The sequence below is a fragment of the Mercenaria mercenaria genome, chromosome 9 (assembly GCF_021730395.1).
Source record: "Mercenaria mercenaria strain notata chromosome 9, MADL_Memer_1, whole genome shotgun sequence".
NCBI classification, from domain to species: Eukaryota; Metazoa; Mollusca; class Bivalvia; order Venerida; family Veneridae; genus Mercenaria; species Mercenaria mercenaria.
Window position 1 is genome coordinate 33,046,863 of NC_069369.1, and position 26,737 is coordinate 33,073,599.

The 26,737-nt window shown below is 36.8% G+C and overlaps 1 protein-coding gene across 1 annotated transcript in view; it reads right to left on the minus strand.

The window, feature by feature from the left end:
* Positions 1-26,737, minus strand: part of LOC123546870 (uncharacterized) — an 80,894-nt gene that overhangs the window by 26,657 nt on the left and 27,500 nt on the right. The window contains exons 4-14 of the mRNA XM_053551171.1: positions 24,944-25,804; positions 24,247-24,331; positions 21,563-21,641; positions 21,223-21,309; positions 19,921-19,965; positions 19,108-19,168; positions 14,002-14,211; positions 12,928-13,023; positions 6,869-7,006; positions 5,875-5,929; positions 55-174 (exon numbers count right to left, since the gene is read on the minus strand). Of these exons, the coding sequence (XP_053407146.1) occupies positions 55-174; positions 5,875-5,929; positions 6,869-7,006; positions 12,928-13,023; positions 14,002-14,211; positions 19,108-19,168; positions 19,921-19,965; positions 21,223-21,309; positions 21,563-21,641; positions 24,247-24,331; positions 24,944-25,804 (1,837 nt within the window). The remainder of the gene's footprint in view (positions 1-54; positions 175-5,874; positions 5,930-6,868; positions 7,007-12,927; positions 13,024-14,001; positions 14,212-19,107; positions 19,169-19,920; positions 19,966-21,222; positions 21,310-21,562; positions 21,642-24,246; positions 24,332-24,943; positions 25,805-26,737) is intronic.

Below are 26,737 nucleotides of genomic sequence, written 5' to 3' on the forward strand. Positions count from 1 at the left end.
AAGTAAATAATTCAATCTTACACTGACTTTACAGCAATTTAATATCCTCTATACCTTGGTCCATGTAGACATTGAGCAAGTATCTGCAACATCAGTATCAAGTTCTCTGTGTTCATCCCTGCATTCTGCGGCACTGGTTGATGTATGTGGTCAGGCTCATGTGTAAGTTTACCACTGAAAATTACATGGCATAATTTAACTTGTAGCACTTAAGTAACTAAAAAAAACAGGACATTTTTTGCTACATTTACACATTTTCTAGATCAGTCATTTAAAAAAATGCAAAATTTTCTAGTTTCCTTTATTTATTTGTTGTTTTTTTCTGTTGGGTTTCAATGTACACCTACATAACTCAATTCGTATGACGTCCTTCCAGCTTCTACCAGTGGAGGAAGGCTACAGGTGCCTGTTGGATTTAACGTCGCACCGACACATGATAGGTCATATGGCGACTTTCCAGCTTTAATGGTGGAGGAAGACCCAAGGTGCCCCTCTGTGCATGATTTCATCACGAGCGGGCACCCGGGTAGAACCACCGTCCTTCAGTAAGCCAGCTGGATGGCTTCCTCACATGAAGAGTTCAACGCCCCGAGTGAAGCTCGAACCCACATCGATGAGGGGAAAGTGATTTGAATCTTAACCACTCGGCCACGGAGGCCCCTAGGCTACAGGTGCCCCTCCAGACATTATATTAAGTATGGATGGGCTGGATACCTGAACAGAACCACCCACCTTACTGAAGCCAGCTGGGTGGTGCTTTATACATTACAGATCTTCTTTGAAAAAGAAAGGTTGATATATATTTTATCAATTTAAAGTAATTCAAGGGACATTACTTTAAGGTCATAGAGACTATCTGGTTAGTTACTGAACTTGGCCTAGATATTATGCCCATATACATTCTCACAAAGTTTTGTGAACAATAGATATGAATTGCTGAAGTTATTAAGTGGACACTCATTCAAGAGCAAAAACTCCAAAGCCACATGGATGATTCAGCTGGCTATCAAACTCGGCTTACATCACATATTATACCATAAACATTCTGACCAAGTTTAGTGAACACAAAATGAAAACTGCTCAAGTTAGAGAGGGAACAACTTTCATTACCGCAGGTCATCTCAAACCAATCCTACTCCCTAGGCAAAAGAAGTGCATAGAAATCAATGAGTCAATTTGATTTTAATTTTTGATTTACAGTAAGTATTCTTTAGTAATAAGGCCTAAAAAAAAAATATGTTTGTTTCCTGTAACCCGACCGACCGTAAGTGTTTACCGCCGACCGCAAATTTTTCATGGGCTGAAATTTGAGATTCTGATCATATCTTTATTGATTATAGGGATAATTTAGTTGTACCCGACCTCGTCGCGCATAGTCACGAATGTTCCTGGTTCTGTCGACATGAAACAACATGGCGAAAAGCCTGTTTGTTGGTAGACTCGAGGTTCCGGGTTTTCACCCGCGAAAATCGAGAAGTTTTCTTTGATGCATATCGAGTTCAAAAGTTCTGCCCCTTGTCAATCAAAATCTCGGTGAATTTCAATACTTTTCGCCGCCACAATCGGAAGTATGGCAGTAGGCGGAGCGTCATATACTAATCAGCTACTGACAGATGTCAATCATGCCACGCGCCGACTGACACGTGGTTATCTCGCGGTTTGTATTTAGTACTTCATTATGAAAGGTGTTTATTGATCAAGGTGTAAACGTTAATTGATAAACAATTCGTAGAAGAGCAGTCTATTATCATGTTTGTACCACTTGTTCAGGGGTCACGCTGTTGGTTGCACTTGAGCCATTTGCGACAAAAGATTAATTGTGGACCCGAAAATCTCTAATTGGCAAAAATGGCCCGAAGCTATGTCTGTCTGCAAAACTATGAACTTTGCCTGTTACACAATGTTTACTGAACAAAAGGAATCAGTGTAGAAAAAAAACTTGTATGAACAACATCTGTTATTGAAAGGCGGGAGCAAATTTTCAACAATTTTATTTGATTAGTAATTTAAACATGCCTCGATCTTAGCGGTGGACCGTTGGACCGACGCAACCAAAAATATTGGCAGGTCCACTATCAAAAGTTGGGTAGACTGACGGTCAACCAATTTTCAGTCACGGTCTGCAAATAAAATAAAACCCTTAAAAGTGAAAAAATAGGGGTGGTGGGGGTGGGGGATCGTATCCATATCGGCGAATTCACAAAACGAAAGTTGATTTTGCCTTAGTACGGCACTCTTCAGTTATAAGCTTTGGCGAGTTAAAGTCAGGATAGCACGAATGGACTACTCCACCGATCGGGTGAGTGGTTTTTACGTGGTAACTTTACCAAATTGAGTAATTACATCAGGCAAAATTACCTGGATTGACTGGAATTTACCCGCGAATCGTAAAAATATCAAAACGTCATGCTGGTAATTTTCCATTCCACAAGCACGTGCGCCCTATCGTAATACTTAATTTACATCGCAGTTACTTTTGACACAAAAAACGCGCGTAGTGCATTCATTTTTAAATATAATCGCTTCAGATATTCAACACCGCTTGAGAACTAATACAGTTTGAATTCTATAACAATTTTAATAAGATATCGACAGGAATGTAGGCAAAATTCTTTTAAAACGATCAAATTTTCATATAATGTTTTGTAAAATTTCAAACAGCGCGATCTTGATTATTTATTTCCTTTTTAAAGTAAATAAACGGTACATACTATGGTAATAAAATTCAGACTTTTGACCAGAAAATACAAAAAACACAATTAAAAATTCTTAAATAATGAAAAAGCGGCAGCAATTTAAATACATAGAGTAAAACGATTTTTTGGCAAACAGATTTCTGTTAGCACGGCAGAATAGGTTACGTGACCTCATGAACGTAAATAGAAATGTGGTTTTAAAATGAGGCAGTATGATGTCGTTGCGATTTTTAATAAGTTTTAAATGAGTCTTCGTACATATATTTTTTGACACAACACTTTGTTAGATATTCTTCTCAAACAATAATGTAAATTTCTTGAGGGCAAATAGGTCAGCATCGTTCATGGTCTGACACATTTACATGTCAGTTTACTCGGGATATTGCACATTCGCTTTTAAAAAATTAAAGAAAAAATTTTTTTACTGATTTCTTCTCAACAATTAAAGGAATCGAGAAAGTACGATCAGACAGTGATGTGTCACATGGCGCGAAAACATGACGTAATGCAATGACAATCTCGTGGAAACTATACCGCTTTGATCTCCACTGCAGATGCCACAATAACCGACACACTTCTTTTAGCTCTTTGAGGGGGTGTTAATTGATGATGAAAACGAGGCCAATTACTTACTTTATCATCAGAATGATTACTGATAATTGTTGATGTTTTGTTTTTATGCCCCCGAAGGGAGGCATATAGTTTTTTAACCGTCTGTCTGTCTGTCGGTCTGTCCGCAATTTTCGTGTCTGGTCCATATCTTTGTCATCGATGGATGGATTTTCAAATAACTTGGCATGAATGTGTACCACAGTAAGACAACGTGCAGTGCGCAAGACCCAGGTCCATAGCTCAAAGGTCAAGGTCACACTTAGATGTTAAAGGATAGTGCATTGATGGGCGTGTCCGGTCCATATCTTGTCATCGATGGATGGATTTTCAAATAACTTGGCATGAATGTGTACCACAGTAAGACGACGTGCAGTGCGCAAGACCCAGGTCCGTAGCTCAAAGGTCAAGGTCACACTTACACGTTAAAGGATAGTGCATTGATGGGCGTGTCCCGTCCATATCTTTGTCATCGATGGATGGATTTTCAAATAACTTGGCATAAATGTGTACTACAGTATGACGACGTGCAGTGCGCAAGACCCAGGTCCGTAGCTCAAAGGTCAAGGTCACACTTAGACGTTAAAGGATAGTGCATTGATGGGCGTGTCCAGTCCATATCTTTGTCATCGATGGATGGATTTTCAAATAACTTGGCATGAATGTGTACCACAGTAAGATGACCTGTCACACGCAAGACCCAGGTCCTTAGCTCAAAGGTCAAGGTCACACTTAGACATTAAAGATCATTTTTCATTATAGTGCATTGATGGGCATGTCCAGTCCATATCTTTGTAATTCATTCATGGATTTTAAAATAACTATGCATGAATGTGTCAAACAGTAAGACGATGTGTCTTGCGCAAGACCCAGGTCCGTAGGTCAAAGGTCCTAAACTCTAACATCGGCCATAACTATTCATTCAAAGTGCCATCGGGGGCATGTGTCATCCTATGGAGACAGCTCTTGTTTTTTCACTTTCAACACTGGTGCTGATTGTGTCCATATTTTGGGACACTTTTCAAAATAATTATTTTTCAGGATAACAGATTGCTACAGTCTTCCATTTTTAATTATTTAGAAATAAGTCCTGTTTCTTTGAGTCATATGAAGTTATGACGTCTACAGCATCACAATTTATGAGATAGAATTGGAGGTCCACTAAAGTCTGAGCAGGTCTACTAGATTTTAGCAGTTGGTGAACCAGCTGGCAACTGCTGAAAAAAGTTAAGGTTGAGGCCTGATTAGGCAGTTAATTGGCGATAATAAGGTTACTAAACACTGAAATGTTCTGACACCTACTAAAAACAAGAGGACCATGATGGTCCTGAATCGCTCACCTATTCCCACATGACCCAGTTGATAAACATTCAGACCAACTTTCATACAGATCCCATGAAAAATATGGTCTCTAGAGAGGTCACAACGTTTTTTCATTATTTGACCTACTGACCTACTTTTTGAAGGCATGTGACCCACTTTCGAACTTGACCTAGATATCATCAAGATGAACATTCTGACCAATTTTCATGAAGATCCATTCACAAATATGGCCTCTAGAGATGTCACAAGGTTTTTCTATTTTTAATCCTACTGACCTAGTTTTTGCCCGCACATGACCCAGTTTCGAATTTGACCTAGATATCATGAAGATGAACATTCAGATCCAATTTTGATGAAGATCTCTTGAAATATATGGCCTCTAGAGAGGTCACAAACTTTTTCTATTTTTAGACCTACTGACCTAGTTTTTGACCGCACGTGACCCAGTTTCAAACCTGACCTAGATATCATCAAGATGAACATTCAGACCAACTTTCATACAGATCCCATAAAAAAATATGGCCTTTAGAGAGGTCATAAGGTTTTTCTATTATTTGACCTACTGACCTAGTTTTTGATGGCATGGGACCCAGTTTCGAACTTGACCTAGATATCATCAAGGTGAACGTTATGACCAATTTTCATGAAGATCTTGTGAAATATATGGCCTCTAGAGAGGTCACAAGGTTTTTCTATTTTTAGATCTACTGACCTAGTTTTTGAAGGCATGTGACCCAGTTTCGAACCTGACCTAGATATCATCAAGGTGAACATTCTGACCAATTTTCATGAAGATCTCTTGAAATATATGGCCTCTAGAGAGGTCACAAGGTTTTTCTATTTTTAGACCTACTGACCTACTTTTTGACCGCACGTGACCCAGTTTCGAAAGTGACCTAGATATCATCAAGATGAACATTCTGACCAACTTTCATAAAGATCCCGCAAAAAATGTGACCTCTAGAGTGGTCACAAGCAAAAGTTTACGGACGGATGCACCGACGGACGACGGACGCTGCGTGATCACAAAAGCTCACCTTGTCACTATGTGACAGGTGAGCTAAAAAATTTAAAAAAAAAAAAAAAAAAAATTCCCTACCTACCGACCCCCATTTTTTTCAGCATGTTACAGGAAACAAACATTTTTTTTTTTAGGCCTAAACAAAATGTGACATTAACTATGAGGCATGCACCTTTAACCGGCTGAAATAATGAAGGAATTAAGAAGGAATGTGAGCAGCTATACCTGATTATTTCCAGTGTACTGGAGCCGCAAGGTATAAGAGACTCCAAGGCAGCACCTACAGACAAACAAAATTTAATACGTTACCAATAGCACAACTTTTCACGATTCAACACTTTGCAACAAAGCTGCATGTATTAGCCTAAAACTTGAGTTAGCTTTTTCAATGCTATTCCCTTGCTTTAAAAAAGGCCAATGCTTTCATTAGAACATATTTCACCAACATTATACATAAATTAAAGCTGAACAGAATTACAATGGAATTTTTATTAATTTATCATCTTTGTGAGAATTTAACTAAACAAAAATAAAATAAATCGTGGTAGTAAGGTAATGAATGGGTAAAATTGAATTATTTATCATTTATTTCTTCTACAGCAACAATCGCTTGAGCATCAGTGTTCAAGCAACAGGGCTGACCCAAGCGGTTCATGTGATCCTAAGCCATTTTTCTTATATTCTTGTTGTTTGGATCACTCAAAATGCTAGATTGAGCAGTTTGCCCCTCCCCTTTCAATTTGGAGTATCAGTGTTTTACTGTAGTTAATACCTTATTATCAATTTTCTTTCTCTAATAAATTTAAGTTTTTTGTTTCTTTTGTTTTTGTTGGGTTTAACATCATACCGACACAATTATAGGTCATATGGCTACTTTCCAGCTTTTGGTGGTGGAGGAAGACCCCATGTGTCCCTATGTGCATTAATTCATCATTGTGCGGGAAGCTGGGTAGAAACACCAACCTTCCTTGAGCCAGCTGTATGGCTTCCTCACTTGAAGAATTCAACACCCCAAGTGGAACTCAAACCCACATCGGTGAAGGACGAGTGATTTAAAGTCAGCAACCTTAACCACTCACCCCCCAATAAATAAGAATCAGGCAAAATGTCAAAACAAAGTTGAGTAAATCTAAATTCAGTTGGATCTATAATGAATCAATGATTTATCTCATTTTATACCACCAGAGATAAAATATTATGTTTTAAAAAATCATTTTACCAAAATTCACAAGCACAGAGAGGACATCAACCAATCTTGGTGCCCACTTCTGTGGTCCATAGATGTGTTGGAAGTGAAGTATTTCCAGCAATATTTTCTTACATCCCTGCTGCACTTGATAATCATCATGTACCGAAACTAAAAATAATCAAAAAGACTTCTTAATAACAGTATGATCATTAATATCATAAAGTACTAATTTTTTTGGACTTAGTGGTTGCATCAACCTACAAAATTAAATCCAAACACAGGAATAAATAAATTTCAACTAATCTATCTTCAAAAGATTAAACTCATAAATTTCATGTCTACAAATTAAATAATTTCACACAGCATGTAAATTTTTCATTAACATTGACATAATAAATTGCTTAATCAGTATTACCTATATGGGGCTAATCTTTGTGAATTTAGCGGTATATTATAAAATTCCCTTATTATTTTTGAAATTTGGTAATCGTGAATCTAGGTCCCTAACGAACCATTACTAGAGATATGCGGATTAAACACAGTGCTGATGAATCATGACTGAATACAGGATACTACCGTATTTTCCCCCAAGTGTTGGGACACCCTTAAAATTGGGACACCTTCAAAATTTGCAAAAATAATTATTTTTCTCGTACCTAACATTTGGGACACAAAATTTCTCAGATATTTTTCTTTCCTATAATTTGGGACAGTATTTGGAGCAATTATTTTACCAACAAAATAGTGACGCAACTTGTGGGGAAATGTATTTATATTCCTGTATAATGGCCTCATCAAACTTCACAAAAAAAAGCTGTTGACAGGACAATTTCGTCAAAACCACAAAGTTCAATTAATGCATGCGAAATTTAATGATTTAAAAGTAAATTGTAAATAAATTACTTTTTCCTTCTAACATATTGTATTCTAACTTATCTGTCCTCAAAATCATGCTGAAAATTCTATAGTCTTAATTATAAAAAATATCTATTGAAATTCCAGTAGATGTATCAAAAATATTCCATTCCGTATTAATTTCTTACCGATGTTTGGTATGATATATTTGATAATTTTATAAAAAAAATTGTGTGTGTGTTCGGGTTTAACGTCTTTTTCAACATATCTTCAGTCATATAAACGACGGTGTCTACATTTACTTGTAGCAGTGAGCACAATGCCCAACTTTATAGTGCTGCCTCACTGGAATATCACGCCATAGACACGTGGCATGATACCCCACCCAGTCACATTATACTGACACCGGGCTGACCAGTCCTAGCACTATCCCCTTAATGCTGAGCGCCAAGCAAGGAAGCTGCTTATACCATTTTTTACGTCTTTGGTATGACGCGGCCGGGGATTGAACCCACGACCTCCCGCCCTCGAAGCGGACGCTCTACCACTAGGCTACTGAGGCGGTTTATAAAAAAAGATAAAAAATAAAAAATAAAATAAAAAAATTAATATCTTTCAAAGAATATTACTAAAAGTAATTTAGTTTTATATGTTTATATGGAAAATGAAACCGGGTATTATCAAGGTATAATGACACCTAATATGACCATTCTGATTTCATAAAAATAAGGATATAAATGTGAATTATATTAAAGGCCCACACATTTATAAAAAATGTCATATTTCACCATGATTAAAACAACCGGTATTAGGTTTAATTCAACCGTGCTATGCTTATACTGTATATTATGATATATAATTTCTAATAAACAAGAGCTGTCAGTGGACAGCGCGCTCGACTATTCTCAGTGCTTGATAGTATAATATAAGCTATGAGTAAAACTATAACATTACAATAAGCATATTCTAAGTCAAAAAGGGGCCATAATTCAGTCAAAATGCTTGATAAAGTTGCCTCCTCCTTTTTACAAACTGGGTTCATGATGGTAAACAAGTATGCAAAATATCAAAGCAATATCTCAATGGACTTTGAAAATATTTGGGGTGGTACGCAAACTTTAACATTTATTCTAAGTCGAAAAGGGGCCATAATTTAGTCAAAATGCTTGATAAGAGTTGCTTCCCCCTTTTTACAGACTAGGGTCATGATGGTAAACAAGTATGCAAAATATCAAAGCAATATCTCAATGGACTTTGAAAATATTTGGGGTGGTACGCAAACTTTAACATTTGTGTGACGCTCACGCTAACCCTCACGCCGACGCCGGGGCGAGTAGGATAGCTCCCCTATTCTTCGAATAGTCGAGCTAAAAAACAGCTAACCTGAGCCATATAAGTTTCAATACACCACACCCTGTGATGAATTAATTAATGTATTGAGCCATTTATAGTTTCTAACTTTAATATCTGTATGCCTGAATTTTTTTCCTGGTTAAATGACTTATATTTTTCATAAATGTCACAGCGACACTGAATGAGACTCGCTTGCCATGACCTTATTAGAGTTTAATGACGGCACACTACTTATTATTGTAAAGGTAAATAGGAAAGATATTTAGTACATTTAGGTCAGTCAATTTAAGTTATGACACTCAACAATGTCTGTGCGAGTATGTATTCTATCACATGCAATTTCTGCATCTTTAGACCACAACAGAAAACCTTTTTAATCTGCATTTTAATAACAAACAGAGAATGCCAAAATCACAAGCAGGGAGTATGTAACATAGTGGAAAATGCCGAGTGTTACTGCAGGCCTACTACCTTAAAACATAAATTGCCATTACATATTCTAAGCTTTGATTTATCTAATACTGCATATATAATAACTTGAGTCAGAGAATGTGGAATTGTTTTAATTGGAGTCAAATGCAAACATTATGAAGGAACTGTGAAAAGACTTCCAGATTTCTTCAACACAACTAAACGTTGAAAGAAGCTGCTTTAACTTACTAAGTGGCCCCTGTAAATTTCACTTCAAACTAATTATTTGATGACATTACAAAAGAAAAATTCAATCTGTAAGTGAGTCATTATATTTCTTAACAGGTATAAAGGTACTTACTGATACAGGCCAGACAACATACCGATACAGGTAGAACAATTCATAGAACAACATACTGATAAAGGCAGAAAAATGATAAAAGTAGGATAGCACAATCATAAAGGCAAGACAACTTACTGATAAAGGTAGGATAACATACTGACAAAGGAAGGACAACTTACTGATAAAGGAAGGACAACTTACTGACAAGGGCAGGACAACTTACTGAACAAGAGGACCATGATGGTCCTGAATCGCTCACCTCTTCCCACATGACCCAGTTTTGAGTATGACGTCGTTTTTTCTATTATTTGACATAGTGACCTAGTTTTTGAGCTCATGTGACCCAGTTTTGAACTTGACCTAGATATTATCAAGATAAAAATTCTGACCAATTTTCATGAAGATCCATTGAAAAATATGGTCTCTAGAGAGGTCACAAGGTTTTTCTATTATTTGACCTATTGACCTAGTTTTCGAAGGTACGTGACCCTGTTTTGAACTTTACCTAGATATCATCAAGGTGAACATTCTCACTAACTTTCATGAAGATCTCATGAAAAATATGGCCTCTAGAGAGGTCACAAGGTTTTTCTATTTTTATACCTACTGGCCTAGTTTTTGACCGCACGTGACCCAGTTTCGAAATTGAACTAGATATCATCAAGGTGAACATTCAGATCAATTTTCATGAAGATCCATTGAAAAATATGGCCTCTAGAGAGGTCAAAAGATTTTAATAATTTTAGACCTACTGACCTAGTTTTTGACCACAGTTGACCCAGTTTCGAACTTGACCTAGATATCATCAAGATGAACATTCAGACCAACTTTCATACAGATCCCATGAAAAGTATGGCCTCTAGAGAGGTCACAAGGTTTTTTTATTATTTGACCTACTGACCTAGTTTTTTATGGCACGTGACCCAGTTTCAAACTTGACCTAGATATCATCAAGGTGAACATTCTGACCAACTTTTATGGAGATCCATTCACAAGTATGGCCTCTAGAGAGGTCACAAGGTTTTTCTATTTTTAGACCTACTGACCTAGTTTTTGACCGCACATGACCCTGTTTCGAACTTGACCTAGATATCATCAAGATGAACATTCAGACCAACTTTCATACAGATCCCATGAAAAATATGGCCTTTAGAGAGGTCACAAGGTTTTTCTATTATTTGACCTACTGACCTAGTTTTTGATGGCACGTGACCCATTTTCGAACTTGACCTAGATATCATCAAGATGAACATTCAGACCAACTTTCATACAGATCCCATGAAAAATATGGCCTCTAGAGAGGTCACAAGGTTTTTCTATTTTTAGACCTACTGACCTAGTTTTTGACCGCACGTGACCCAGTTTCGAACTTGACCTAGATATCATCAAGATGAACATTCAGACCAACTTTCATACAGATCCCATGAAAAATATGGCCTTTAGAGATGGTCACAGGTTTTTCTATTATTTGACCTACTGACCTAGTTTTTGAAGGCACGTGACCCAGTTTCGAACTTGACCTAGATATCATCAAGGTGAACATTCTGACCAATTTTCATGAAGATCTTGTAAAATATATGGCCTCTAGAGAGGTCACAAGGTTTTTCTATTTTTAGACCTACTGACCTAGTTTTTGATGGCACGTGACCCAGTTTCGAACTTGACCTAGATATCATCAAGGTAAACATTCTGACCAATTTTCAGGAAGATCTTGTGAAATATATGGCCTCTAGAGAGGTCACAAGGTTTTTCTATTTTTAGACCTACTGACCTAGTTTTTGATGGCACGTGACCCAGTTTCGAACTTGACCTAGATATCATCAAGATGAACATTCTGACCAACTTTCATAAAGATCCCATGAAAAATGTGACCTCTAGAGTGGTCACAAGCAAAAGTTTACGGACGGACGCACGGACGCACGGACGACGGACGACGGACACCGCGCGATCACAAAAGCTCACCTTGTCACTTTGTGACAGGTGAGCTAAAAAGGCAGGACAACTTACCAATAAAGGAAGGACAACTTACTGATAAAGGCAAGACAACTTACCGATAAAGGTAGGACAATAAAAACAGGAAATCTTACTGACAAAGGCTGGAAATCTTACTGACAAAGGCAGGACAACTTACTTATAAAGGTAGGACAATTTACTGATAAAGGCAGGACAACTTACTGATAAATGCAGGAAATCCTACTGATAAAAGCAGGACAACTTACTTATAAAGGTAGGAAATCTTACTGACAAAGGCAGGACAACTTACTGACAAATGCAGGACAATTTACTGATAAAGGCAGGACAACTTATTGATAAAGGCAGGAAAACTTACTGATAAAGGCAGGTCAACTTACTGATAAAGGCAGGAAAACTTACTGACAAAGGCAGGAAATCTTACTGACAAAGGCAGGACAACTTACTGATAAAGGTAGGACAACTTACTGATAAAGACAGGACAACTTACTGACAAAGGCAGGACAACTTACTGACAAAGGCAGGACAACTAACTGACAAAGAAAGGACAACTTACTGATAAAGATAAGACAACTTACTGACAAAGGTAGGACAACTTACTGATAAAGGCAGGAAATCTTACTGACAAAGGCAGAATTTCTTACTGACAAAGGCAGGACAACTTACAGATAAAGGTAGGACAACGTACTGATAAAGGCATGAAGTCTTACTGACAAAGGCAGGACAGCTTACTGATAAATGTAGGACAAATTACTGATAAAGGCAGGACAACTTACTGATAAAGGTAGGACAACTTACTGATAAAGGCAGGAAATCTTACTGACAAAGGCAGGACAACTTACTTACAGATAAAGGCAAGTCAACTTACTGATAAAGGCAACACAACTTACGGAGTAAGGCAGGACAACTTACTGACAAAGGCAGGACAACTTACTGATAAAAGCAGGACATCTTACTGATAAAGGCAGGACAACTTACTGATATATATAGGCAGGACAGCTTACTGATAGAGGCAGGATGACTTACTGATAAAGGCAGGAAATCTTACTTACAAAGGCAGGACAACTTACTGACAAAGGCAGGACAACTTACTGATAAAGGCAGGAAAACTTACTGATGAGGACAGGAAAATGATACAGTAGGTAAGACAACTTACTGATAAAAAACAGCCATCTCATGAGAGGTGCTTGACAGGATATCTTCGTGAAACACTGGGAGATAATTCCTGATGTAATCACCCGCTTGCACTGAGCTGAAAAATAACGTATAATGATATGTACCTGTATGACTTTGTATAAATCAAAATAACAGCTCATTTTAATTTCAAAGAAACTGGTTTTTTAGAATAAATACCTGAAAATAATCATGGCCATGATTTTTTACCACTGTCTCAATTCTTTTTTTTTTGTTTTTTTTTTTTGTTGGATTTAATGTCGCACCAACACATGATAGGTCATATGGTGACTTTCCAGCTTTAATGATGGAGGAAGACCCAGGTGCCCTTCCGTGCATTATTTCATCACGAGTTGGCACCTGGGTAGAACAACAGACTTTCCATAAGCCAGCTGGATGGCTTCCTCACATGAAGAATTGAGTGAGGCTTGAACCCACATCGATGTGGGGCATGTGATTTGAAGTCAGTGACCTTAACCACTCGGCCACGGAGGCCCCCTCAATTCTTCAGTGTACTGTCATATCATTTATATCAAAGGAGGGCTTTTTTCCCCAAACTATGAAGTGGCCCTAGACTTTTGTTCTTGCAAAAAACAAGTGTAATTCCTTTTAAAATCGTGAAGTGTTATAATTATTTTCCCTAAATAAAATAGTGAGATAAAAAGTGAACACTGACTTGATTTGATTTTTATACTACAGATTAAGCAAAACTTAATTATTCTGCCTAGAAGTTTTCTATGCTATTGGATTCATCCAGATGCAATGAAGTAATCTTTTATGTTTCAAGGCTGTTTTTTTGTTTTTTTTATCTTGCAAACTGTGTCTTTCTTTAAACAATATTTTTGAATAAATTTTAATTCTTAAACATAAGTTAAGATCTGCATGAAGATGGCTACAGAGGATAAAACCCATCAGGCAGAATCAGGAATGGAATAATCAAAAGTGGTTATTTTTTGTCGACTGTGAAGTAGCCGTTCAATAACTGATGAAGCCAAATATTGGCTTTTATCATACAGCAAGTAAAGCCCTAAAACAAGATGTGATGATCCGAACTTACCTGGGGTCAGAGATTCTAAATGTTTTTCAAGCAACAATCCATTACTTCCGACTGTAAAACCGCAGTCTGTGGGGCGGAGCATGCTGGTAAATAGACACTGATAATGTTGAGGATCAAACACTAGCACACCGGGGCGATCTTCGCAAATACGGGACTCCTCCACCTCAAACTGTTTCAGCATTTCTTTCTGTTCCTCAGTAATCTGTGAGTCTGAATAATAGAACAAATCTACCCTTACAAACTTTGGACAATAAGCAAATTCGATGAATTGGTATCCCCCACTGAAAGGGTTTGATATGAGGCATAGCAAAAAAAATTTATCCGGCAAAAAGTTAAGTTAAGGGTGTTACTAAGAAGCAAATAATTTCATTAGTCAAAATCAATTTAAAAGAAAATGAATATTTTATTAAAGTGTACATAATAAATGTATGTTATGTTGATCCTGAATAATGAAATTATTTTGAATGGAATATGTTTACTGTAATAAGCTTAGCATTTAGAATAAAATGAGTTATTTGAAATGTGAGCTTGTAATGTAACTAGAACGAAAGACTGCCTTTGAGTAGTTTGGCACCAAGTGTTGCTATTTAACATGTTAAAAGACAGATGTCCTTAAGAAAGCACAATCATGCAAGATATCTTGAACATGGCTGGCGGTGGAGTGGATGTGGATGTTGAAGGTTTGAACATCTAAAACAAGAGGGTCATGATGACCCTGGATCGCTCACCTGAGTAATATGAGCTACGTGTTTCAAATATCAAACTGATGATTTTTAGAAATTTTTTGGAAGATTTTCCGATGTACAATCAAGTAACCCCTGGGGTGGGGCCAATTTTACCCCGGGGGTCATGATTTGAACAAAGTTTTTAGAAGTCTACTAGGCAATGTTACATACCAAATATCTAAGATCTAGGTCTTCTGGTTTATTTTAGCGAATTTATGAAGATTTCCCTATGTACAATCAAGTAACCCCTGGGGCTAGGGCAATTTGACTAGGGGGGGGGGGGGGTCAAGATTTGAACGAATTATGTAGAGGTCCACTAGGCAATGCTTCATGTCAAATATCTAAGCTCTAGGCCTTCTGGTTTATTTTTAGAAAATTTTGAAGATTTTTCTATGTACAATCAAGTAACCCCGGGGGGTCATGATTTGAACAAATTTTGTAGAAGTCTACTAGGCAATGCTACATGTCAAATATCTAAGATCTAGGCCATCTGGTTTATTTTTTAAAAATTTTGGAAGATTTTCCTATGTAAAATCAAGTGACCCCTGGGGCGGGGTCAATTTTGACCACGGGGTCATGATTTGAACAACTTTAGTAGAGGTCCACTAGGCAATGCTACATGTCAAATATCTAAGCTCTAGGGCTTCTGGTTTTTGAGAAGAAGATTTTTTAAGATTTTCCTATGTAAAATCAAGTGACCCCTGGGGCAAAATTGACCCCAGGGTCATGATTTGAACAAATTTGGTAGAGGTCCACTAGGCAATGCTTCACACCAAACATCTTAGCTCTAGGGCTTCTGGTTTTTGAGAAGATTTTTAAAGTTTTTCCTTTCGGTTGCCATGGCAACCAGAGTTCTGCATGGAATTCAATTCTTTGAATAATTTTGAAAGGGGGCCACCCAAGGATCATTCCTGTGAAGTTTGGTGTAATTCTGCCCAGTGGCTTTCAAGAAGAAGTTTTTTTTAGAAATTGTTGACGCACGACAGACATCAAGCGGTTACAAAAGCTCACCTTGTCACTTTGTGACAGGTGAGCTAAAAAACAAAGGAATGATTTTTTTCTTTTTTTTTTGGGGGGGGGGGGGGGGGGGGGGAAGAAGGGGGCTGACTCGGTGAGGGTACAAAACTTCACATGTTGATTATAAATTTTGATGGAATATTAAAAATGAAAAAGCTAGAATGTGTTCGTATGATACAGAGTGTGCCCCCACTGGTACATTTCTCACAAATAAGGGATAATAATTCAAATGTTTGCAAACTCTTAAGTGGGTACAGCCTCAACAAACATTTTATAAAAAGGATTCATTATTCTAGGTCATATACTTTTTTAGTTATGCGCATCACAAAACAAAAATTACACTATTTTGGCTATTTCAAGGGCAATAACTTTAAAAATGGGAGGTGGAGGCTGACAAAAAATAGGAGGTGCGCAACAGACATCCCAACTCTCCCGATCCGATCGGGTTTCTCCCGATTCTGGTTGTAAAACCCGATCACCCCGATCGGAAGTCTCAATCTCCCGATTAAAAAAAACAACAACAAAACAACATAAGCAACAAAAAAAAAAACAACACAAAAATTATGAAATAATCCACTTCTTTGCGCCTATCTGATACTGTATCACTACTGACGAGTCTGTAAACAACAGCTTTCTGATATTTTCGCACCTTATTCTACCCGTGCTGATTATTGTTTATTACACGTTTTAACAAAGCCAGGTGTTGATTAATGTGTCACATGTCTTGTTATATTTTTAATTATTTTCAAGAATGTTACTACAGTGGAACTTCCGAAAACCGGACCTTCTGAATACTGGAAATCCTTTGAAAACTGCACGAAACTCAAGGTCCAGTTTTTTTCTGTTCTTATTTCTATATAGTTTTAACTTCTGAAAACCAGAACTTCCGAATTCTGAAAATCGGACGATTTTTGAAGGACTGTTTATATTTTAACACTAAAATTGACTTCTGAAAACCGAACAGCAAAATATTTGCCGGATTAAAATTGTCACCTGTTAATCCAAAAACGCCCATGGCAAGTTGTCAACATGTTCTTTTATTTATCTATTAGTGGCGTGCATTTATTTTGACAAGTTTTATAATCAAAATGATCATTTGATGCAAAAGTAAGGAAGTAATCGGTGATTACCTTCATTTGTATTCAGTTTATGAAAACGTGATGAATTAAATATCTTACGTGTGAAAAACTTTCTTAATGTTTGAATGAAAGAAAGATCGTATTTTCATTGGTTAAATTACATTGATTTAACTATGCATTTTCAACGTTAATTAAATATTGACCAGTTAAGGGCTCTAAAGATGATATAATTTAAATGGAAAATGTTTTATGTGGTATTATTAAAGATACGCTTTTTTATATTTGTTAATCATGTATTGTTTGTACTTTTTTAATCAGTCAGTTAATTAATTACTTTATATAAACTTGTAGAATATTAAGGATAATCTCCTTCATCCTACATGTAAATAAACATAACTTTTGTGCACACATCCTCTTTGCCTACAAACTTTCAAACTTCTGAATTCCGGAAACTTCCAAATACCGAACATCAGGGCTTCGGAAATTTGCCGGTTTGTCGGTTTTGGATCGATTTTTGACTTTTCAGACCGATTTGTGAACTGAAAAAACGAAAAAAATCGGTCCTGTAAAAATGGAGAAAAGTATAAATTTCGGTCTGATATCTCAATACACGATCACCTGCCAAGTAGGAAATTGTTGGTCGCACCTTCAGATAATCATTCAATAAACGTGTCGATCGGTCTGATTGTCACTTTGATAATCGGTCCGTAATAAGCGCGTGACGCAGTCAGTGCTCGCGCGGAACATCCTTTAATGTTTGCAGACAGCCGACTGCGGTGTATTAAACATTTTTGACTGGTTTCCTAACGTTTCTGACTGGATCCAAATCATTTCGACGGGGATCCACTTCTTTTATTTAGAATCCGACGGATGGTTTATTTCAAAAGGCTATGTTTGATCACGGTAACAAACAAATGGCCGCTGCATTTAATAAATTGTACATTATAGGTCTTTGATTTAATGAGACATCACACGGAAAACCGATAATAATAATTTTTATAATCACTTGATTTGAAAAAATTACATGATTCATTTGTTGGGGCTCCAGTTGAAACAAATGCAGAAAATCGTCTTTGCAACCCGACTGTACAAAAAAGAAACAAATGGACGAGCAACCACGAATGATAAAGAAAACCGGAGTGGCACTGTTTATCAAATCGGTCTTTTAAAAACGTTTCAAAATGAAATTTTGTTTACATCAGAAGAGAACATATAACTTTATAAAATGTAGTTGCTTATTGAAGTACAACGTAAGTGAAATGAAATATCCGTGGCCAACCCGCGTGACGTTTTGGTACTATACATGCGGGAAATTCGATCTCAGCGTTCAAATAACGTACAGAGTATTCTTTAAATACTGAGGCTGTTTAGCAGAGAATATGTGTCGTGTAACTCACTTTGACGCATTGTATTTTATAGAATTCCGTCAAAGAATGAGGAAACATCACAAAGTATCTGCCGTGTATACGGTATCGAAGTCACGTGCGTTGGCTTTTAGACTAGTTACGCACACGGTGTCAATGCCTCGTATTATCTCGGAAAAACATCGAAATTTAAACAAAGTAACGATCACACATAACACTGAATAACTGTCTTCATTGTATGGTAACGCGCGGTGACTGGTAACTCAGTTTTAATGCATGGCATGCTTATTTCTTTACCCTATCACGTTTTACAAAATATGTAATATTGGGAATGCGGTGGGTGGGGTAGCGCCGATGTCAGGATTTTCGTTTCGGACCGATTGAGTTATCAAAATTTCCGGAGCCCTGCCGAACATATAGGCTGGTCCCTAAGTTGTTCGGTTTTTGAAAGTTACACTGTACTGCTTTATTATAACTGTTAGATTGTGCGGAGTTAAACTTGCATATTACATTTTAATCAAATAAGAATGTAAATACTGTATTCTACATGTACATTCTGTTCAATTAATTAGTGGTTTGGGTCACAGGTAGCACATTGCTGCATTTATAATCCCATTCATGCGGCTTCATTAAAGCTGTTGTAAAAAGTCAAAATGTACAAATATGCTAGTTTTCAGGAAATTTATTTCTACTGTTGTTATTTATTTTTTTAAAAGAGGTTCCTGATGTTAAGCATACATAAAATTATAGAAAAGCCTGCCTCTGCCCCATCTTGTGGCTAATATACTCCAGTTCTTCCTTTAAGGCAGATATATAATGCCAATTAAATCCCCTCCTTCCTGTCCCATTTTGAACTGGTTATAAAAGGAAAAGTGGGCGACTCATGAGATATGATCTGCACAAAATCTCTCATGCACATACCTGCAGCAGCCGCATCTTCTCTATTCAAAATATTTACAAATCCACCTTGTCTGATTTCATCCTGAAATATAAGGCCACACACAACTGAAAATCTTGGAAGAAATGTTAAGAAATTTGAACTGCCTGATGTCATCTTTAAACAAAAAAGTTTTAAATAGTCTTCTGTCAAATGCTCACATGGAAAACTTGCCAGTGATCTGACATACGACCTCTTTATTATTATTTTTGCACTCTCACTGCTGGGGTGACAGGACCAGATGTTAAAGCGATATCAGGCAGCTGGCAAATAAATGGCAAATGGCAATTTTTTGTACCATGTTTCATACAGAATATCTACAATAAATTCAAGTACTATTCAAGGCCCATTCAAGGACTGCTTTCCCTTTTTCAAGGGCCATTTTCCTCAAAATTATGTCTAGAAATTTTAGTCCAATAAATATAAGTCAACTATTTGAAAGAAGCTATACTCATCATTTCCAAAAAGATGTAGCTTTTTACATTCAACAGGTTATGCAGTACTAGGTGCAAAGAACAACATTATCAACTCTTTCAGTTTTTGAGTTGCTGACTTTATTGTGTTTTGGGTTTTGTCATTTTCAAGGACTATCAACATATTCAGAACCTTTTCAAGGTCTGTGTGCACCATGTGTGCTATTACATAATCCTTGTATGTTATATGGTTTTCTTTAGCCATTAATGTAGAACATAATTATTTATCATGAGCACATGGCTTCCTGTACCAACCATGAAATCAAAGCTAAAATTGCATACTGATAAAACGTAATTATGTATGCATCACCTTAAGTAACTTACCTGAAGCTGTTGATCTATCTCATCCATTTCTTTCACCAAGTCAGCCTGAAAATATCATACACCAAAGTTCAAATTTAGTTATTTCACATCAGTCATAGAGAAATTGCTTCAAACTTATTGTAAAAATAATGTTGACCAGGTAACTTTTGCGCAGACTTTATTTAGAGAGATAGAATAGAGAGCGAGTAATTTCAAAAGGAAATGGCCCTTCCAAAAATAAATTTGCTGAATTTAAACTGGCTGACTTCACACTAAAAGTTTTCTGATGAAAGTTAATCAACTATGATTAAATGAAGTCCATCACATCCTAACACAATGCACTGTGAGCATGAAATTATGTGAAAATGAAGGAAAACTAGTCCTTCATGAAAATCAATGGTTTTGCGGCATATGCGTTAAAATCAGTCAAGATAAATTAAGAATAAAGCCTATAACTGCAACAACAGATTTCTGAAATAAGGCAAGCTCGACTGTGGGATCAGCAGCCAACCCCGTCAGCAAACTGGACAAGTGCACCTACTTACCATCACTGTATGGTCATATGATTCTTGTTGACAATGTAAAACTATAATTGAGCCGTGCCATGAGAAAACCAACATAGTGGGTTTGCGACCAGCATGGATCCAGACCAGCCTGCACATCTGCGCAGTCTGGTCAGGATCTATGCTGTTCGTTAACGGTTTTTCTAATTGCTATAGGCTTTGAAAGCGAACAGCATGGATCCTGGCCAGACTGGTTTTCTCATGGCACGGCTCTAAAACTTTCATAATAACTCTTGGGAAAGGGGTGCTAGTCCAGCAGTGTGGGCAGGGGCTAATGATACTACAAACAAGAAAATCTATATAATTTTTATGTGTGTGAGTTAGGGGTGGAGGAAGGGGCAAGTGAGGGAGAGATACAGTGCTCCCTCTCAACAACAACACCCTTTGGGAGACGGAAAATTTGGTTGTCGTTCGGAGGGAGTTGTTGTAGAGAGGTAAAATAAAGAACAATAAGAATATTTTGGAGTCAGTAGCAAGTGTTGTTGCCAGAAGGGAATAGTTGTTAAGAGGACCGCTGTAGAGAGAGAGCACTGTACATACAACATCTTTGACGACTCTTTGTCAATACTTTTTAAGATATGCACAACAATAATTCAGACATTTGCACAGACATCCTGATGGTTGGACAAAGGCAAATCTAAGTGCCCCAACTCCCAAGTAATTAAGGCTGAGACACAAGAACTATTGCAGCATCAGTTTCTTTACTAATATATAGTAACAACAGCTTAATATTGAGACAATAAGAATAGTAAAAATAAACCTTTTCTTCATGGTCTAGTAACAGTCCATCCAGAGTGAACTTATTTTTCAATCCTGGTCTTTGTGCAACTGGTTTAAGGGGAGATAACTGAAAAAAGAGCATCATAAAGATAAACGTATTGTTTTTTTTCTTACAGAATTCAGATCATATTTTTCCAGATTTAATCCACAAACAAGGTTAATATCACAATTAGATAATTTCTGGCACATTATTTCTTATCGTGATTATTATAAATGTTATTTTTTGAGAAAGTAATCGCTTTGACTTGTATAAACTACCTACAAATTATACTCGGTGCTTAAATCAATTTTGTTCAGTTTGGAATCATTAGTATACTTACATCACTACTACTAGTAGTAGCAGTGCTGTTCTGACTCGAGTCCATAACTTTTGTAGGTGTGATAACTACAGGGCGGCCACTGCAATGCAAGAAAAAATTTATATTATCAAAGCAACAAAATCTGAAAACAATCACAACAGTGGTGTTTTTTTCCATATAACTTAAAACAAGAGGGCCATGATGGCCCTATATATCGCTCACCAATGTTGATCTGGCCTGTTGATCTGGCCTACTGACCTAGTTTTTGACCCCACATGACCAAGAGTCAAACTTGACCTAAAGATCATCAAGACAAACATTCTGACTAAATTTCATAAAGATTTGGTTATATCTGTGCCTTCTAGCATGTCTAGAGTGTTCACAAGTTTTTCCTTTGATGTGACCAGGTGACCTAGTTTTTGACCCCACATGACCCAGATTCTAACTTGACCTATAGATTATCAAAACAAACAATCTGACTAGTTCTCATGAGTTTCAAACTTAAATCGTGGTCTCTAGAGTGTTGAAAAGATTTTCCTTTGATCTGGCCTAGTGACCTAGTTTTTTTGACCCCACATGATCCATATTCAAACTTGACCTAGAAATGATTAAGACAAACATTCTGACCCAGTTTCATAAAGATCGACTTACAACTGTGGCCGCTAAAATTTCACAAGCTTATCCTTTGACTTGACCAGGTGACCTACTAGTTTTTGACCCCACATGACCAAGATTCAAACTTGACCTTGAAATCATCAAGACAAACTTTCTGACTAAGTTTCATAAATATTGGGTCATAACTGTCGCCTCTAGAGGGTTCACAAGCTTTTCCTTTGATCTGACTGGGTGACCTAGTTTTTGATCCAACATGACCCAGTTTCAAACCTGATCTAGAGATCATCATGCATAACATTCTGACTAAGTTTCATAAAGATTGGGTCAAAAATGTGGTCTCTAGAGTGTTCACAAGCTTTTCCATTGATCTGACCTACTGACCTAGTTTTTGACCCAACATGACCCAGATTCAAACTGGACCTAGAGATCATCAAGACTGACATTCTGACGAAGTTTCATAAAGATTGGGTCACAAAAGCGTCTCTACAGTGTTCACAAGCTTTTCCTTTGATCTGACCTACTGACCTAGTTTTTGACCCCACATGACCCAGTTTCGAACTTGACCTAGAGATTATAAAGATTAACATTCTGACCAAGTTTCATAAAGATTGGGTCACAAATGTGGCCTCTAGAGTGTTCACAAGGCAAATGTTGATGGACAAAGCACGATGGACAACGCATGCCGACGGATGCCGGACAATGACCGGTCACAATAGCTCACCTTGAGCACTTTGTGCTCTGGTGAGCTAAAAAGCGGAATATTATATTATTTCAGCAGCCATTTATAAAACAAAAGCTGTTTGTAAAACAAATAATACCCCCAAAGGATAGCCTGGCCAAGGCAAGTGGGTAGTTTAATGTGTATGTGGAGACCTTGCACTCTGATCAAATGAAATCAAAAATATGAGTCAGCTACTGACTACATGCAACATTCTATGAAAACTGAAAGCCAAAACATTTTTAAATTATTAAGCAGAAATTGCATTCAGTCTACAGGGCACAGAGTCCTTAACCTTTGACCTACTGATCCCAAAAATATTGCAGGTTATATTACAGGCAACCATCGTAACTATGGAGGCTGGCAATTGCAGGTTGAAGTGTTCATAAGTTTCTCAGCAGAAACAAATTTAAGTCTCTAGGACACCATGACCTCTAGTTTTTGACCTATAAGTCAATCAAAGCCTTGAGATGTCTGGTGGTTGCGGGTTTTGCTAGATTTATTTTCTGTATGCCAATCTATAAATATAAATGTATAAGAAACAAATACAAATGCGTCTTATATCAAAGATTAACTCTGCCTGACCTTACATGAACTTATCTAAATTGCCAGCTGGAAGTTAGTGATGTAACCATGCCATGATGGGCTGGAATACATTATCATTGTTAGATCTTGTATAATCTAAACGGTCAGTGTGAATGGATAGAGGATGAATAAGAACTGCTTGATCATTGATAATTCATCCGTATTATTCATGAATGGGACTACTTTGTGTAGCACATGAACATCTTTGGATGTGATTTGGAATCAAATAAAGAAACTATATGATTGTCAGATATACACTTGTAACTTTGGTAGCGGGATAAACCCGCAACCAAAAATCAATTGGGGCCATCCATTGACCACCAGCAACCATGAAGTTTGATGACTGTAGGTCAAAGAGTTCTTCAGTTGTTGACCAGCAACCATTTTCAGTCTCAAGATCACTGTAACCTTGAAACCTTGACCTCTGACCTTCTGATCCACCAAAAATCAATAATGGTAATAGACTTACTACACACAATCATCCTAATAAACTTTAGCATTATGACTATAGGCCAAAGTATTCTTTAATTATTGAGTGAAAACAGTTTTAAGTCTCAAGGTCATTGCCACCATGACTACTGACCTACTGACTCCAGAACAAAAGGAGTCACCTACTGACCACAGGCAATCAACCCAAGAAGAGGAGATGTTTAAAGAAACTGTTGTCGACAGATGGATGACCGGACACATGCACGACAGACGATGGACACAACTTGATCACAATAGCTCACCATGAGCATTTCGTGCTCAGGTGAGCTAAAAAGAGAAAATAAAGTTTTAAACTCACTTGATTTCTTCGATAGATCGCAAAAAGGCGGATGGCGTGACCAGAAGTTCATCATCTGACTCATCACTGTAGTCCAAGAACGACACTGGAAATAAAATCCTTGAAAATCATCATGAAACCTACTCATCATGGTATGCTTATAGTACACGTATATTTCAAACACTCAGGCAAAAAAGTCTCATATATCTCATTCATACATAGGAAATATTGAATAGAGATTCTTGCATTGATTTCTTATTGATATATTACTAGCTACCCTAGTTAAATATGTATCATTTACATTTTCACAAGCTGTTTCATATATAATGTTATACTTTATCATCTCAATTTACATAAATGAATAATATTATGCATAATTGCAATAAACCGCTAAAAATTGTACTCGGCTGTAATTCCAGAGAGCTCGGCTATAACAAATTCATGGGGATAACCCTGGACAACTCCAGTAATTTCGGTAATTTTGAACACAGTACCCAACAATTTTCAACTGACACAAATCTGTCTCAAGAAAATTCATTTTCCATGCAATTATCATATAAGCTCACGATTTGTCATGCTGTGATTAAACAGGACATACTGGAAACATAAGATGATCTCTAAGCACAAAAGCCTATAAGGAGCACAAAACATGTCTAATCATAATTTAATTTAGGCAGAGGTAAACATATAACTGGTAGAGTCTCTTAAAAAAGCTTACCAGGACTGGTTGTGTATGGTTTCACACCTGACAGCTCTGTCTTTGTTCTTGAGCCACTCTGATTTGCAGTATTCCCCTTGTCATTTTTGTCACCCATTTCCTTGTCTTTTTCACTTGCCTTTTTTGACTCATTTGCTACATCATCACCTTTGCCATCACCCGTATCCATATTTTCATGTTCTGTTTTAGATTCAGTCTGATCATTTGATTCATTTTTCTTAAGTCTATTTATAATATTTTCAAATTCAGCTTTATACACAGTTTCATTAGCACACTCCTGAGTTTCAGTCTCTTCTGGTCTATAAGCAAGCTGACCAAAACGTTCACTCAGTGGAACAGTCGTCCTCTTACCTTCATTGGGTGTTAAACCAAGTTTTTCTTGATTACTTTTACCTTCTTCAAAACCTTTCATTGGGGAATGCATATCACTAGCAATACTATCCCCAGGCTCTTCACATGTTTTGTCTAATGGTGAGTCATTCACAGGATGCTCACAATTGTCAGTTTTGACTGTATCCTCTTTCTTACCCTCTGCCTCTTTTTGCTGATCTTCTAACTGACATGCCTGATTATCATTTGGAATTGGCTCATATAGTCTGTCATTAACCTTACTCTGCTGATATTCTGCCTCACTTCCCTGATCATTTAACTTACTTTGCATATCTCCTACTTCACTTCCCTGGTCATCTAACTCACTTGTCTGTTCATCTACCTCAAACTGTTGATCCTGTATCTCACTTTGCTGATTATCTACGTCACAAAGCTCATCATCTGTCTCAATTGGCTGATTATCTATCTTGCCAAGACTGACAAAGGCTTCTCTGATATTATACTTCTTCCTCAGCTCTGAATCTAGCAAATCTGTGTAGGTAAAACAAACAAGTTTAATGAAGAGAATAATAATCTAACTGAAGTCTGTGAGATATTTGAACTTACTTAATATATAAAGAAATTAATAAAAACATAAAATAAAATCCAAAATAAAAAAAGAAAATATCTAGAAAATGGGATAGAAAAAATATAATGCTACTTAAAACTTAAAAAAAGAATATATATACACCATACATACATCAACTAAATACTTTCTTATGATATACAATCTACAGTCTATTAAATAAGGATGATCTTTGTTAGTTTGGGTTCTTTTATTCTTAAGGTAGTTCAACACGTTTGAAAAACTGGAAGTGATTGCGTTATTTATCTGTAATTCTAAGCCTGGATTTGGCCTATGGAAATGAAAACCAATTTATGAATTAATTGAAACCTGTGCATAAATTTGTTACAATGGCACTGTTGCTATATTTCTTAAGTCAAAATATGATAGTAAAACAAACGGCATGTTAAACAAGAGCTGTCTGATGACAGCGCGCTCGACTATTCGAAGAATTGATTGAAGAATGGTGTCAAAATATTTCCACGGATATTCAGACAAAAGAAATAAATAGATTAGACAAACAATGTTCCTGTATTACTTTGATTTCGATAAGTCTTGCAATAAATGGCAATATATGAGCCAATTTCAAAGTCCAAAAAGGGCCATAATTCAGTCAAAATAGTTATGTACTCTTGCCTACAGATGGAAATCATAATGATAAACAAGTGTTCAAAGTTTAAAAGCCATATGTCAAATAGTTTTGACAAAACATGGACTTGTATGGAAACAGAACCAATTTCAAAGTCCAAAATGGGCCATAATTCAGCCAAAATAGATGACAGAGTTATGTTCTCTTTCCTACAGATAGAGACTATTATACTTAACAAGTGATAAAAGTTTCAAAGCCATATGTCAAACAC